At 30.5% G+C, this 15,207-nt stretch overlaps 1 protein-coding gene across 1 annotated transcript; it reads right to left on the bottom strand.

The window, feature by feature from the left end:
- On the bottom strand, positions 5,681 to 12,076 carry LOC109334055. Its single transcript, XM_019569631.1, has 4 exons — positions 11,531 to 12,076; positions 7,716 to 7,790; positions 7,143 to 7,283; positions 5,681 to 6,096 (listed from the first exon to the last, which is right to left on the bottom strand). The coding sequence occupies exons 1-4, from the start codon at positions 11,840 to 11,842 to the stop codon at positions 5,809 to 5,811; spliced, it is 816 nt and encodes a 271-aa protein (XP_019425176.1). The 5' UTR covers positions 11,843 to 12,076; the 3' UTR covers positions 5,681 to 5,808.

Below are 15,207 nucleotides of genomic sequence, written 5' to 3' on the forward strand. Positions count from 1 at the left end.
AAGGGAACCGCGGCTCTCCCGACTTGCTGAGACACCAATCGTTCCACGCCCGCAGAACACTAACCTTGAAGTACCCGCCCTTCCATTTCTTCTCGTTTGAAGAAAACGGCGTCAGCAACCCCCGTTTTGGCCGAGAAATCAGACTCGTCCAACCATGGCGTCCTTCCTTCTCTTCATCAGAATTGGTGCGATGTCCGATCCGGAACATCCAGAAGAACAGCTTTAGAGTACAAGGGAAGCCCGCCGCTCGACACATGATCTCGAACGCCTTAATAAACCCCCACGAGTTGGGGGTCAGTTGGCTCGGCGCGAGCTGCAAGTGCGCCAAAATTTGAATATCCCACTCCTCTAGTGGGAGACAAAGCCCCAGGCGCCGGACATACGCCTCATACATGAAGAAGGTATACTTATCTTTCTTCTCCTCGGCAAAGTCGTAGCAGACCCTCTCCACCGACTTAGGAGCAACGGCCTCGAAACCATGGAACGACTCTTTGGCCACAGGCAGGCTAAGAGAGCTCCCATCAGGGAATGTACTAGGCGTCCCAAGCACTTCCCTGTCCACCCACCAATAACGGGAGTCCGCCCCGGTCAATTCCGCTGGAACAGACAGTTGCGGGGTCTTTGATTTATAAGTCCTCATCATCATGAACCTGCCATCACAAGAGTCATCAGATTCAGACTCAGACTCAGAATCAGAACTACTAAGCCCATACTTGGCACGCAATGAGGCCAGATAGTCATCGCCATCCCTCCAATAAAACCCTGCACCTCCACCTCTGGGGGGGGGAGGGACAACACTCAACGGTTCAAGAACCTCCACCAATACATAAGACGAAGGTGGCAATTTCTGGAAGCACGGTGGAGGTCCAGGAAGGATCTCCACATCGGAATCAGACTCATAATCACAAATAAAAACCATGAAGAACAGAAGGTTACCTGGGTTTTTGAAGAAGTTGGAAGAATCCAAAAGGAGATCACACGAGAAGCAAGAAATGGCAGAGTGAATTCAAGGGTTTTTGAAAATACGTAAAAGTGGAAACATCACGAAAACCTCTATTTATGGAAGAACCTGGACCATGGGCCAAATCACCAGGCCCATCCATGTCCTCATCAGAACCATAGAAAAGCACTCAAGTGCAATCCAATGGAAACCCGAAAAATAAGGGAAATTCGGCAAAATCCAAAGATCGTGACACGTGCTAGCAGTTAAGTGACCAGCGGTCAATCCCAAGACATAATAAAGTTCGGCGGATGTTAAAGGTCACAGAAGATAATGATGAAACGTCCACTCTGGCCAGTACACTGCCCAAGGCCATTAATACCTACCACGTGGTGCAAGGAACTAAGGAAATACATCATAAGTCCTAGAGAGACGCCAAGCTATTCAAGATAAATCCATACGCTCAACAGAATAATCAGCCATAACAGGCCTCGCCCGACGCCCTGGCCAACTCAATTGACAGCCTTTCAACCTCAGGGCGCCAAACCTCATGTGGACAGTCCGCCCTAGAGAAGGTACCGTCCTCCAATAAGCTCGCCCAACGAAGCCACCAACTGGGTCGCCAAAGCAGACCCCTCACCCAAACCAAAGGAGGCTCGTATCAAGTCTCACAGCATACTCACCCAGCATCCTGGCAGACTGGGGGCAACTGTTCCTACCCGACAAACTGAAGGGTCCCAAGCCTGGTCGCTGGGGTGGGCCCACTCATTGGGACCACCAGAGTTGACCCAAGGGAAAGCATTGCTTTCCGTACTCCATCAACCTACCTTCCAGCATAACAGACAAATTACAAAACGGGCACCCAACCAACCACAGGCTAGAGGACAAGAGTGGCACAGCGTACGGTCCTAGCAGACCGCCTGACACGGGAAAGCAACTCCCGACAACACCTTTGGTCGGCCACGCGTCGCACCACCAGCCAAGAGCTCAATGTCAACTCTCCCTTCTATAAATAAGGACCCCCACCAACAAGAAGTATCTCAACCTTTTGACGCTCTAGTATTACTCTTCCTATTGCCATTTGCCATTATTACTCTCTCTCTAGTTCATACACTGACTTGATCGTCGGAGAACCTTTTCAGGTACCTCCACCGGCGGGTCCAACTCTCCTGCTTCTTCCTACCGCTTTGTCGACTACCTTCTACCCCTCCATCAACATCTGATCCATCATAGCCCGTATCTTTGTGTTATAGTAAAGAACATTAGTAATGATATATCTTTTTATTATATCCTCATATTAATATTTTTACACATAAGAAAGTGACACATGTCACTTGTAAATCAATCATTAATAAATAAAATATTACTTTGTAACATATGTTATATGTTATTTTCTTGTGAGTATGAGAGTTACTATCATAATTTAGTATGATATATCATTTCATAATTTTTTCTGAGTAATGATAAATTATCACACTAAATTTTCTATAAATCTTCATATCCACAAGATTGTGACATATGTTACTCACAAATTAATCATTAATAAATAAAATATCGTTTTATAATATATATTACTTTTCCCTGTAGTGTAGGAAGATATATCACTTTCCTTCTTTTTAATCTACTAGTGGTTTCATTTCTTTTCTCTAGTAGCCATGAGGAAAAATAACACCTTTCCTAACGACAATTCCCATTATAAAACCCCTAAATATAAATATTTTAGATAAAATTTCCAAACCCTAGCACTATCTTATCATCTCACAAAGGCTCTCAGCTGAAGAGAAGTTTAAATATCACATTTATTTCTTTTACAGGTTTATTTTAAAGAATTTGTCCTATTTGCATGTTTCGCAATGGTAAATTAATTGTTACTTTACATTTTCATCTTATTTGATACTTTATTTATTTAGTGAAAAATTAATAAGCACATAGGGAAATAAAACATTAGGAAAAATAGTTAACCAACACCATCATTGCATCTGTTAAGACTTAAGAGACATACTTTTTAAAAATAGGATAAATAAAAACAAATATAATATATTTTATATGGGGAAGGCAATGTCACACCTTTCTCATTTATTGCTGACATCTTGTAGAATTAACAGAAATTTTAGGCCTTGGTAGTACAAAAGAAAAATAGATTGTTTAGGAATAAGATAGTGAGTTATAGAAAATACTCTTTAGTCATCTTGGATAAGAAATAAATATTTTTTTAGTGCAATATTTACGTAATGTTAATATAAAAATTTATATACGATCAATACATCATTTACTATTCTTCTATATTAGTTATATTTAAGAGTTATAAATAATATAATACAATAACAATATAAAAAATTCTTACACTTGAATATATTTTTTCACGTACTTTTTTGTTTAGTATGCTTAGAACACATTCCCTCTTAAATAAAATGAACTCATATGAATATAAAAAACACATTGAAATGACTGTTGAGCACATATTGAATAAAAAACATACATAAAAATAATTAAATTACCTATATTATTAGTGTACTTTTTTACATTATTGACACTGGCATGTCGACTGGTACTTCGCGCCAGTCACTCACATTCTTATTTTGTTGATATAGAATGTATCATATTCATATTATATTATTTAAAAAAATTAAATGTAATATATAAAGTTATAAACTCAATAGAAAATGAAGATTTAAGAAGATAAAATATGGTAATGATATGATATACATAAAACATATATTAATTTCTCATCATTATAGAATTGTTATGTGAATTTCTCATTTTGTATGTTCTTCTTGGTTGAGAAAAAGAGAAGATAGAAATAAGATAATATTTGAAAAATTAATATAAAAAATCAAAGCAATGAAGTAATGTGTAGAAGTTTATAGTAATTATTAATAATAGAAAATGATAAGTTTGGAATATAAAATTATGTCATGATGATGGTTATTAATTGTTTTGCATTTATTAATATATATGAATATCGATATCATCAAGAATTATATGAATTATTTATATTTAATAAATAATAATCATTAAATTATAAATGACAGATGATACACTAAAACTATAAATAATGTTTTCACTACCGGTAAATTATTTATTTTATCAAAATGTATAGCAAAGTATACAAATATATGATATTAAGTCACTTTAACGCATCATGATACCATATAGTATAATTCTCCCATTCAATCACAATTTCTTGTTCACTCATCCCTACGATTAACAATGAATCGAACCAACTCGGTATTCGTTCAAAAATTGATTTGTTATTTAGCTTAATAAACTTGACTTATGAACCAAATGAGCTAAACTTGAATTGGAAATTGAGCTCGTTAAATAAACAAGTCGAACTTGAGTTGAATATAGTTTGACTCGTTTGATTCATGAGCTGACTCGATATATATATTAAACTAATTTTTAATTTTATTATGACCCATATATTATTTTTTATATTTATTGTTATTATATATATAAACAAGATTATATTTATATATATAAAAAGATTGAAGTATTTTTTTCAAATTTTAATTAATTATTTGAGTTGTCCAAATGAACCATTCGAACTGAACCGAATAGTTCACGGACTTTAATCAAGCTAAACTCGAGCTAAAATAATAACTCATATCGAACTCGAGTCGAGTTTCAAGTTGAACCAATCCTTATCAAGCTGAACTGAGCTAGGCTCTGGTTCGACTCAGTTCGTCTCATTTCCGGCCCTAGTCATCGCTAAAGCTAGTTGAAGATTAATCTTACCCTAAATTAAGTTAATCTAAAAGTGTGAAACTATATCTTGTTTAAATGAAGACACCACTAGAGCTAAGCATGACTTGAAAATATACTACCGACAAGAATCTAAAACTTATCAGAATTCCAAAAGATAATGAATACCATGGCCCTTTCTTCAATACACCAGATAACATGTGAAGGGACAAGTTGTACTTTCTATTCGTACGAAATATTTCATAAACATCACATATGCTATATTTCAATTGCATCCAATACAAAGTTGGTGTTCTAAAGTTTCAAAAACCACCTAAGATGATCACGGAAAATCCTAGCCATACATGCATACACATGCCATAAAAACAGTAAAGTACACCTTACTTTTGAATTTTAATGAAATTATATAAGCTCTCCCTCATTTTATAAACTTATACAAACCATCCTAATTGTATACATATATATATTGATTACTCTTATAAGAGAAACAAATGTAATTTCTTAAACAAAAAATGACAATATAATTAAATCAAACAAAATATGATATATTATAAAGACAAATCCAAATAGAATAAAAATCAATATGAATTTATTATTTTGGTTAATTACAATATAGTATAAAAATGATTTGAACATATCTTTATAGTTATTGTTGTAGTTTGTAATGAATAAAAAATAATGAATAAATATTGACTCTTATACAATGTGAATTTATTTTCACAATATACCATATTTTGTTTGACTTAACTATATTTGTTATCATTTTTTATTTAAAAAATTACACTTATTTCTCATACAATAATAGTTAGTATAATATATGTATATAATTAGATGTGATTTGTGTAAGTTTAAAAATAGAGGGTGATTTTGGGTAAAACTTAGGAATGTGAATGCCTTTTACTCTAAAAAAGCTCTTAGAAACTAACCATGCCCTTAAAGACTATTAAAGAAAGCACATATTATACATAAATAATGAAAGATGTAATAATAGCATATAAAATTTATACATTATCATGCATTTTTTCCCAATTTTTCCTTAGACATATATGACAAATAACAATTAAAGCTCAACATTTATTATACCATAACTTCATACTAATTTTAATGATATGGTATAAAAAATTTACCACTACATTTATTATAACTAATTATAACATATTAATTTAGGAGAGAGGGGCCCTATGAGGAGCACCCTTTCTTCTGCTTCCAAGGACGAGGAACCTATTGGTCTTGTTTTTCTTGATGATGTTGTTGGGTTCACATGAAATTACGGAATTGCTGTTGGCTTCAGTGTTGGAGCAAGAGGAGGTCGGGGCAAATTGGGTATCTTCATCAATAACCTCAGAGCCATCAACCCTTAAACCCTCGAATTGCGAAATTGAAAAGTCAGATTCATCGAATCGATGTAAAATGCTGGACAAGCTTTCACCCTCGAACACCATGTAATCAACCTGCAATTAATTATGGTTTACAAGATTTAATTAAATCTCATTTACTTTTTTCAATGGATTGGGAAAAATATATACACCTACAAATAATATGACATTTTTATATTATCAATTATTTATATTTAATAATTATCAATTTTTAAATGTAATCGATATAAATGAATGATAGATGATTTAATAATACTACATAAATATTTATATTGCTTATACAAGTACATGTATTGCATTGAATATATTCATTTTTGTATAACCAACGGGTAAGAAGCTAATTTCATCCGAAATTTAATAAGAGCTTACATCACTAGACCAATATTTTTTGGTATCCAATATATTATTTAAATACATAATTTTTATTACATATTTTTAACTATATTTCTTAAATTTTTAAATAAGGTCATTAGGACACCGGTTTTCCGGTTAACATTCTCCTGAATTTTATATCCTACTTGATTTTAATTTCATATTTAATAAAGTTATACTTTAGCAACAGGAATTAAAACTCCACTAATTATACCAGTACATAACATAACAATACATCATTTTATTAAATAATATAAAAATTTACTAATGTACTTCAGGGACATACCAACTTTTGGATTTAATGTTGTAAATTTAGTTTTTGGGTAAATAAATATTGTATAGAGTAGCAAAATTGCAAAAATATCGTTTATAAAACTAGATATAAATTAAACAAATTTAAAAAACATGTGCTAAAAAATTACAAACTTTTTGTATCTTCTACGTAACATGAGGAGATACCAAGTTTTCAAATTTAAGGATAAAGTGGAAAATCAAAATATTTGGTCAAAATATCAATGATTGAGATTACAAGAACTCTATAATTTACTACTATTATAGATGTGCATGTATCTTATCCTATCCCACTTTAATTTACCAACCAATAGTTACATTACCCTCTAAAGTGCCCTACAAGAGGAACCAAAAAATCCTTCAAAACCTTAAGCTGTGGAACAGAAAAGACATCTACCATTTTCATAAATAGCAATATGAACTAATGCTACACAGGAAAGTGAGAAAGGAGACAAAACCTTGCATGAGAGGGAACAAAAATGGAAGGGCTCCTGAAGTATTCTGTCACAAGTGTAGCAAACATTGGCAGTACCTTTGCAAGACTTTGATTGTGGCCTCTGATTTAAGAATATCACTTTGGCACTGTTTATTGTATAGGGCTGCCATCCAATACAAACAAGGAATAAACTTAATTTCACCCTTAACTAATATTCTCCTATGTTTTTGTTTTTTGTATACATAAAATAGGTTATAACTTTGTTATTTATGTAATCATTATAAATTACTCACTACTAGTACTATGATGAGTTATGTATATATCATTTATAAATTATGAATTATGTATATACCAACCAAGAATTATTCTAATGGCATAAATTATATTGAATCTCAGATATCATAAAAGGTTAAAAATCTTATTCGATTTCTGCATGTAACAATAGTTGAAAAGAGACTATCACACATCCAAACATAATTAAAATATATTTGATAGTCACATGACCAAGAAAAACCTAAATACTATAACAAGTACTTTATAAATCAAATATTTTTGAAGTAAACTAGTGTTGTTTCTATACAGAATTTTGTCTGACCTGAATATTGGAGCAACTGATGAGTTTTTCAAGATCATCCAATCTTATAACATCATGGTAAACATATCTTCGCACCTGTGACATAGTCTATAACTCTCATTCTTGGTTTGGTTATTCATACATATAAATTACTACACCAACCAACAAATATGGAAATGAATATATTAATTAGCTCAGGTTTCTAGGTTTTTTAGGCCAGCAAAATATTTTTAAGAGTCACTTTCTAGTTTTTTTTAAAGAAGTTGAGTCTTGTAACAAGTGCCCAAATGTACTTGTGGTTAAAGAGCATTTAATAACGATACTAAATGTTTATAAGTAATGAAACATTTTTTGAAGTTTGTTCAAATATTTAATTTACTTTTTATTTAATATTTATTTTCTATTTTTTAAAACCTAAAAGAAGTTTTAGACTATAAGAATGAATAGAAATTCAAAGTTAATCTTGGACTCTACCTTCATAGACACTATTCAACACTAAACATGACAAGACTTATTTCAAAATACATCACTATTCAAAAAAGACTTATAATATTATAGCGAGTTGTTTAAAAAAATGTAATTAATATATTTATTTTTATTAAACTAATATATAATTTGCCTATTTTGCGCTTTAATATTTCCCTATGATAATTACACTCCCAAATCACTATTTTTCTTAATTGCTACAATTAACAAGTTAAGGATAAAAGTAGTACCAATAGTCATGAATGTTGTTTTCGATTCGTAAGGAAACACTTAAAAAGGAAAAAAATTCATTAAAAATGCATTTTAAAAAGGATATCCTAGGGTAAAACTTTCAAAAAGCAAAACAAATAAAAATATGATTATAATACCTTCAAACAAATCAACTAATTAGTAAGACAGAAATTTAATATCAAGTAATTATTAAGACAGAAATTTAATATCAATTTATTATTCATAATCCAATCACAACATACAATTTCAAAGTCTTTATATTTATTATCACAATTTTAATCGAAGACAATATTATTCTCAAATTTTTCCCTATAAGACATAGAGTATAATTTTCACTCGAATTATGAGTGAGTGGTCTACAACTAAGAGTGCCAAGCATCTCACCTCGGAAATATGCATTCAGTTTATCTAAGAATGTTTATGGAATTAAATTCTACATTAAAAGAGTAAATTATATGGAAATATCTAATGAATTTTAGTGAAATTATATAAATTATTTCACATTTTTTATATTTGTATAAACTCTTCTAGTTTTTTTACTTTCATTATAGTGACTACCTCTGCATGAGAAATAAGTGTAATTTTTTAAACAACAAAATATATGATAAATACAATTAAGTTAAACAAAATATGATATATTGTGTAAACAAGTCCAAATAATATAAAAATCAATGTATCTTATAATATTTTAGTACAAAATGTATAATCAATTCTAAAGAAATATTGTTTAAATCGCTATTATATATCGTAACGAATCAAAAATAATAAAGAGACATTGACTCATATTATATAAACTTGTCTTCATAATATACCATGTTTTGTTTAACTTAATTACATTTATCACATTTTTGTTTAAAAACTTACACTTATTTCACATGCAGGGGTGGTGTATAAGCAATTCTAAAGAAATATTATTTAAATCGCTATTATATATCGTAACGAATCAAAAATAATAAAGAGACTCATATTATATAAACTTGTCTCCATAATATACAATGTTTTGTTTAACTTAATTATATTTATCACATTTTTGTTTAAAATTTTACATCTTATTTCACATGCAGAAATGATGAGTATAATAAAAATATAAAATTAAAGGATTTGTGTAAATATAAAAAAAATGAGGAATGTATATAATTTCATTAAAACTAAATGAGATTGGATAATAATTTCCTCCAAGAGTTAGGTAACCAACCTTTGAGCTGTAAACCTTTCAAACATCAATTCATCAATTCAAGAGAAAGACAAAAACTTAAATGAAGTGAGAATTGAAAAATAATTCAGGAGAAGTGGTGGGTTCCTGTGCAAATTATTTAATAAATAGGGTAATATTCATATACTATTTATGCAAAAAAATTATCTACTTATATTAATTTTTTTGAAGAATTAATGATAATTAAAAATAAATAATAGATAATAAACTGATAATATATAAAACTCTTACCTTATGATAAATTGATAATATTTTTTTTATCTTTAATAAAATAAAAAACACAAGATGAATAGGTAACCAATGGGTCAAACTTTCGCTTTCAATGAAAGGAAAAGCTGAGAAACCTTTGCAGGGAGAAATGGATAAAAAGATAGCTTCCATTAATGGGAAAGAAACCAAAACCAAAAAGTAGGAATTAATGAAGACATGAACCCTTAAGGAAATGATATATAAATATGCATAAAACATAGATACGGGGCAACAACACTAAATTCAATTAGACAATTACTCAACCAGAACCACGTCCTTCTTTAATTTTAGAAAGAGAAATGTTTCATACTCCTAAATACACTCTTAAATCTTTTAATGTTCTTTTATATTTTCACAGGCTGAAGATAGTGAAATATTTGTCTTCATCCTATATAATGTTCAAGGACGGTTAGTAATATCATTCTAATTATCAAATCTGTAAAAATGCTAATATAATGGTACAACATCTTAAGAGGTGATTATAAGTTTCTATGCAAAAATTTATAGACATTTTGTATATTATTTATTATCCATTCGTTTTTTTTTTTTAAAAGTCAATAATAATTAAAAAGTGAATAATAAATAATGGAATAATAGTGTATAAAACTTTTATACTGATAGTGTATACTTTTGTTAACTATGAATACATATATCCTTCATATGTTATTAAATCAAATTTTTAGATCAAATTCGAAAAATATATATAACACCTTAAAGGTTTAAACATAGAAAAGAAACGTGCAAAATTTGTGTGACTTGTCAATAAACATTTGGAAGTGTAAATATCTCTAAGTCTAACCCATTAGATCATGGAACAAATTTGAGTTATATGACACACTTGACCAAATTCTAAGGGATATTTAAAAGAAAAAAAGACTAAACCAAAAGAAACATCAAAATTTCAAGTTAACTTTTTTATTAACCCTCCTTCCCTCATTTAATTCAATAAAATTTAAGCTTACTCTTGTGTTTTTCTTTATTCTTTCCAGATTAATTACAACTATCTGGAAATCATTGAATAACCATTATATGGGGAATTGCTTTAAAATTCAGCGGAAAAGAGAAGCTGAATAAACCATCTTCAATGTTCAAAGGGTTAGTTAAACAGAAAATTGAAGCTGTCAAATATCCTCCAAAGTTGCATGTCAATGAAAATATACAATTAAAGAAGGTAGCAAGAGAGTGATATTGAAAAAGAATTTTGAGCAAACCCATAGAGATCCAGATCATAGCTGCATCTGAATTAAACTTAAGGCTTTCAGAAGAGAACAAACAAAGACCAATTAAGGGAAATTGTAGAAAAAGAACTTGAGAATAGATGAAAAAGTTCAAGAATTTCTACATACCCATCAATTAATTAGAGTACATAAAAAAGAAAGATGAACAAGCAAATAGTAAACTTTCAAATTAATCACCATCATGTGAATTTTCAATTGCCCTTTTAAAAAAAATTAAAAGCTACCACACAAGCTATAAGGCAGAAATAAAGAGTCTGAAGTGTAACCATAAAATTGAACCTCATAGGAGAAATGAGTTTTGGAGGAGAGCCAAATAAATACTTATCTCACAATTGTACCTTATAACTGTAGAGTTTTATCATTCACTTTTCTTCGAAAACAAACTCGCAAACATACATTAATGAATTGATATATAGTACCTGGAGGAGAGGGTGAGGGCGGTGAGAAGAGAGACAATGAGGGCAGATGCTAAGGCAACAGTGCAAGCAAAAGATGTTCTTCTCATTCTTCCTTTGATTCTGGTGGACCCCACACCCACCAAAGAATGTCTCAGCCATCAACCTCTCTAGCCATGCAGGTTTCACATTCATGTCTTCACCACCACCATGACCATACCCTCCTCCTCCACCTGATGAATTATTACTATTATAACTCATCATATTCATGTCTCTCACAATTTCTTCTTCTCCCCTCTTCTCTCTTCTTCTACTTCCAACCTTATAACTAAACATAATTCACTCTCTTGATTGATATCTATGGTTTTAATATTTAATATGACTTGATGTCTATCTTCCTGTTTGATGTTGATTTCCTTTTTAATTTGATTTTGAGATGAGAACCCTAAAGTTTATGAAAAGGAATCTTAGCACAGGTAAAGTTGGTTTTAGGGATGATGAGTTTAAATTTTGAAAACAGTCTATCTATTCATGCGATAAAGTTATGTACATTTACTCTTCTCAAAACTCACTAAATAATAGTTTCTACAGTACTATTCGAAGAAAACCCTAAAGTTTATAAGACCTCTATTATTATGTCTATTTATAGGAGGAGGAACATTCTAGAGAGAGAGAAAATGAAGACAAAAACCGTACTACAAAAAGAAAAATGGCAGAAATTAAAGGTAATAATGATAAAAAATGATAGAAGTGAAGAGGAGAAAGAAAGAGAAAGAAGGGGAAGGAGAGAGTGACAGAATTGAGTGGTGTGGTGGAGAGAGCAGAGTGGTTTTAATGGCGGGAAGACAGCCCACCAATCTGTACGGTCTGTGGATACTCAAATTTTTTACCCTTCACTTATCACTATGACCCTCTTCATTTATTAACTTCTCCCACCTTCACATTTGACCAAATCTCTTCTTCACTCTCCATCAATTTGTTTTTTGTTTTATTCCTTTCCATTTCATTTTGGAATGTAAGTTATTCATACATGAAGAATCAATAATAATTAAAAATGAATGGTGAAAATGTGAAATAATGGACTAACAATATATAAAATTCACTTTTTTCTAGATCAATAATAGCACTCATTTTAATATGTTTTAATAGAATATTTTTACTCTATTACTCAATTTATGTTCACGTGTTAGAAAAATATAAGTTTTGTTTTATAATTATACCTGGTTATAAAAAGTCATTTTGAATTCTTGTAATTTAGTTTTGAGGCAATGATAGTCTAAAACTTTCCCAATATTTATGAGGCAACTTATCCCTTATCTGAAAGACAACTTTCTTTCTAACTTAGTATGACACTTCCAGAACTTGAAGTCGTTATATAAATATAGTGTGATGTTGCATATTCTTTTTTACAATCTTATGCATATTCTAAAATATATTCTTCAGGATTGAAATCATAAATAATACAATTCTTGTTTATAGACTAGGCTTTCATAACTTATTATTTTTTTACACTACTAAGTGTATCCCCTCACATTTTGGATAAGGAATTAATTTCTTTTGGGGTTTGTGGTTTTATCTCCCAACAAATATCGCTCACAGTAATCGAACCATTGATATTTTGATCTTTTTGAGATCTAGTAAGACTTTATACCACTAAACTAACGTGGTGTCATCTTTATTTGTCCACTTCCTTTAGTTACAATTCATTTATGATATTATTACAGACTTGGTATTTTGTTGGTATGATAATTGGAGTTTGTTTTTCAGTATTTTGTAACCTTACTCGGTTACACTTATCTAATTTTAGGATGTTTTCCTCAACATGGCCAGATGTTTAATTTAGAGGCTGAACTTTTGATACCAATTAAAATAGATAAGGGTAACATGAGAAGTGGGTGGAATTGTATTTACGAGTAATTAAATATTGAATAGTAATTTCCAAGTTTACTGAAGTCATGTTCATATAGGTGAGTGTTTACAGACCAATGACTTTTTCTAAATAGTAGTTGATTTAATATGAAGACATTCAACTGAAGTTAAGACAAGCCCTGATGTTTAGACAGATACTCGAAGGATATAAAATGAAGGGTAATATTATGGACATAGAGATTGTATCCTAGTTCACCCAAAACAAAGATTACATAGAGTTCATGGTAGCATGAAAATTTTAGTATCATAGATTTACAAGTTAACAAAGATTGTTCATGCATTTGAGTATTATTTTCACCCTACACTATTCAAGCTTTTGATCACAAGTATTATTTGAAAGTTCAGGCTCAACCAAGTACACAAGGTCTCTTCAGACACGAGCAAACATTCTTCGATAATAGTCTCTTAAGACTTATTACTTTATAGATTTTTGTTAATAATCTAAGACTTTGCAGACTATATGTTCGAGTATTCGTTACATTAGCCTCTTACGGTTATGTACAAGTATTTTTTAGGTTACTCTGTCTAGACTATGTCTAAGTATTATTAACTATTACAACTTTAAAATTAAACTCAATGATACCATATACTACATATTGTGTTTTAAAATTTAGCGAACGAAATATTTTGTTGTAGATCATTCAGATAGTGTTGTTTTATACTTAGTAATTTAAGACTTGTACAACTAATTTGAATTGTATACTTCTTTTTTATATATTGATTTTATTTCTTATTTGAAGTAGAGAACAAATGTTCCATCTTAATAAAAAACGGTCCATATTCTTCATGATAGTAAATCTCCTCTTGAATATTTATCGTCTCCAAATAACTTACTAGCCATTATAAATGTTTCTACAGTCATAAAGTCATTGGTTGATCTCTAACGTGATTTAGTTGTGCTACATCATTGTACATCAACCAAAGTTGAGGTGGGGACTTGGTTTCACATGTAGTCAAGTATTCTTTACACGATCTTGAAATTTCCCATTTTAAATTTATTAAGTACTTCTTTCTTATACTTTTGTTGATGGATATAAGTTCCAATAACTTCAATTCTTTTATCATGATTATCTAAAATTCAACTTTTAATTCATCATGCTTTTCATTATTTGCTCCAAATATAATATTGTTATACATATATTTGGATTATAATAAAATTGATATGTGAGTAGTTTTTGAATAAATTATTATCCAGTTGTCTTCTAGAAAATTCATCATGTATGCATGAGGTTCTAGTCCATATAAAGCTTTAGAAAGCATATAAACTTGATATGGTTTTTCAAAGTGTAACTTGTTGTGTTTCTTACTCCTTTTAAGGGATTTCCAATGATGATTTCTTCTCACTAACAAATTTTGAATTGCCAGACTATTTTGAATCCATCATTGTGATCTTCATTCGTTGGGCGACTCATTTATTGACTTGTGTGCTTACTAGTCTATTCACCTCGAGAACATTTCATGTCTTGGTCATATGAGGTTGTTGGCTTTATTCTTTGTTTATATTAAGACATGCAAATATCATTATCTAAATAGGATAGATCTCTACCGGTCTTTAAACCATCATTAAATTTTAAGTGGATGGATTCTTTTATGACTAAAGTTCTAGAATTGTAAACTTTATAAGTTTTAGACATTTCAAAATATCCAACACAAATGCCTTTATTCACTTTTGAATCAGACTTGCCAAGTTGATCCTTAGTGTTAAGAATAAAACATTCACATACAAAGGCATGTAAATAAGAGATATTGGTTTTCTTCCTTTCCATAACTCA

Source organism: Lupinus angustifolius, chromosome LG19 (genome assembly GCF_001865875.1).
Source record: "Lupinus angustifolius cultivar Tanjil chromosome LG19, LupAngTanjil_v1.0, whole genome shotgun sequence".
Lineage (NCBI taxonomy): Eukaryota > Viridiplantae > Streptophyta > Magnoliopsida > Fabales > Fabaceae > Lupinus > Lupinus angustifolius.

Coding starts and splice junctions, on each gene's coding strand:
- LOC109334055 (XM_019569631.1), bottom strand. CDS start 11,842: ATGTTTAGTTATAAGGTTGGAAGTAGAAGAAGAGAGAAGAGGGGAGAA. Junction 7,791..11,530: donor GCCCTCACCCTCTCCTCCAG/GTACTATATATC, acceptor ACTATGTCACAG/GTGCGAAGATATGTTTACCA. Junction 6,097..7,142: donor TTTGTTCCCTCTCATGCAAG/GTTTTGTCTCCT, acceptor AATTAATTGCAG/GTTGATTACATGGTGTTCGA.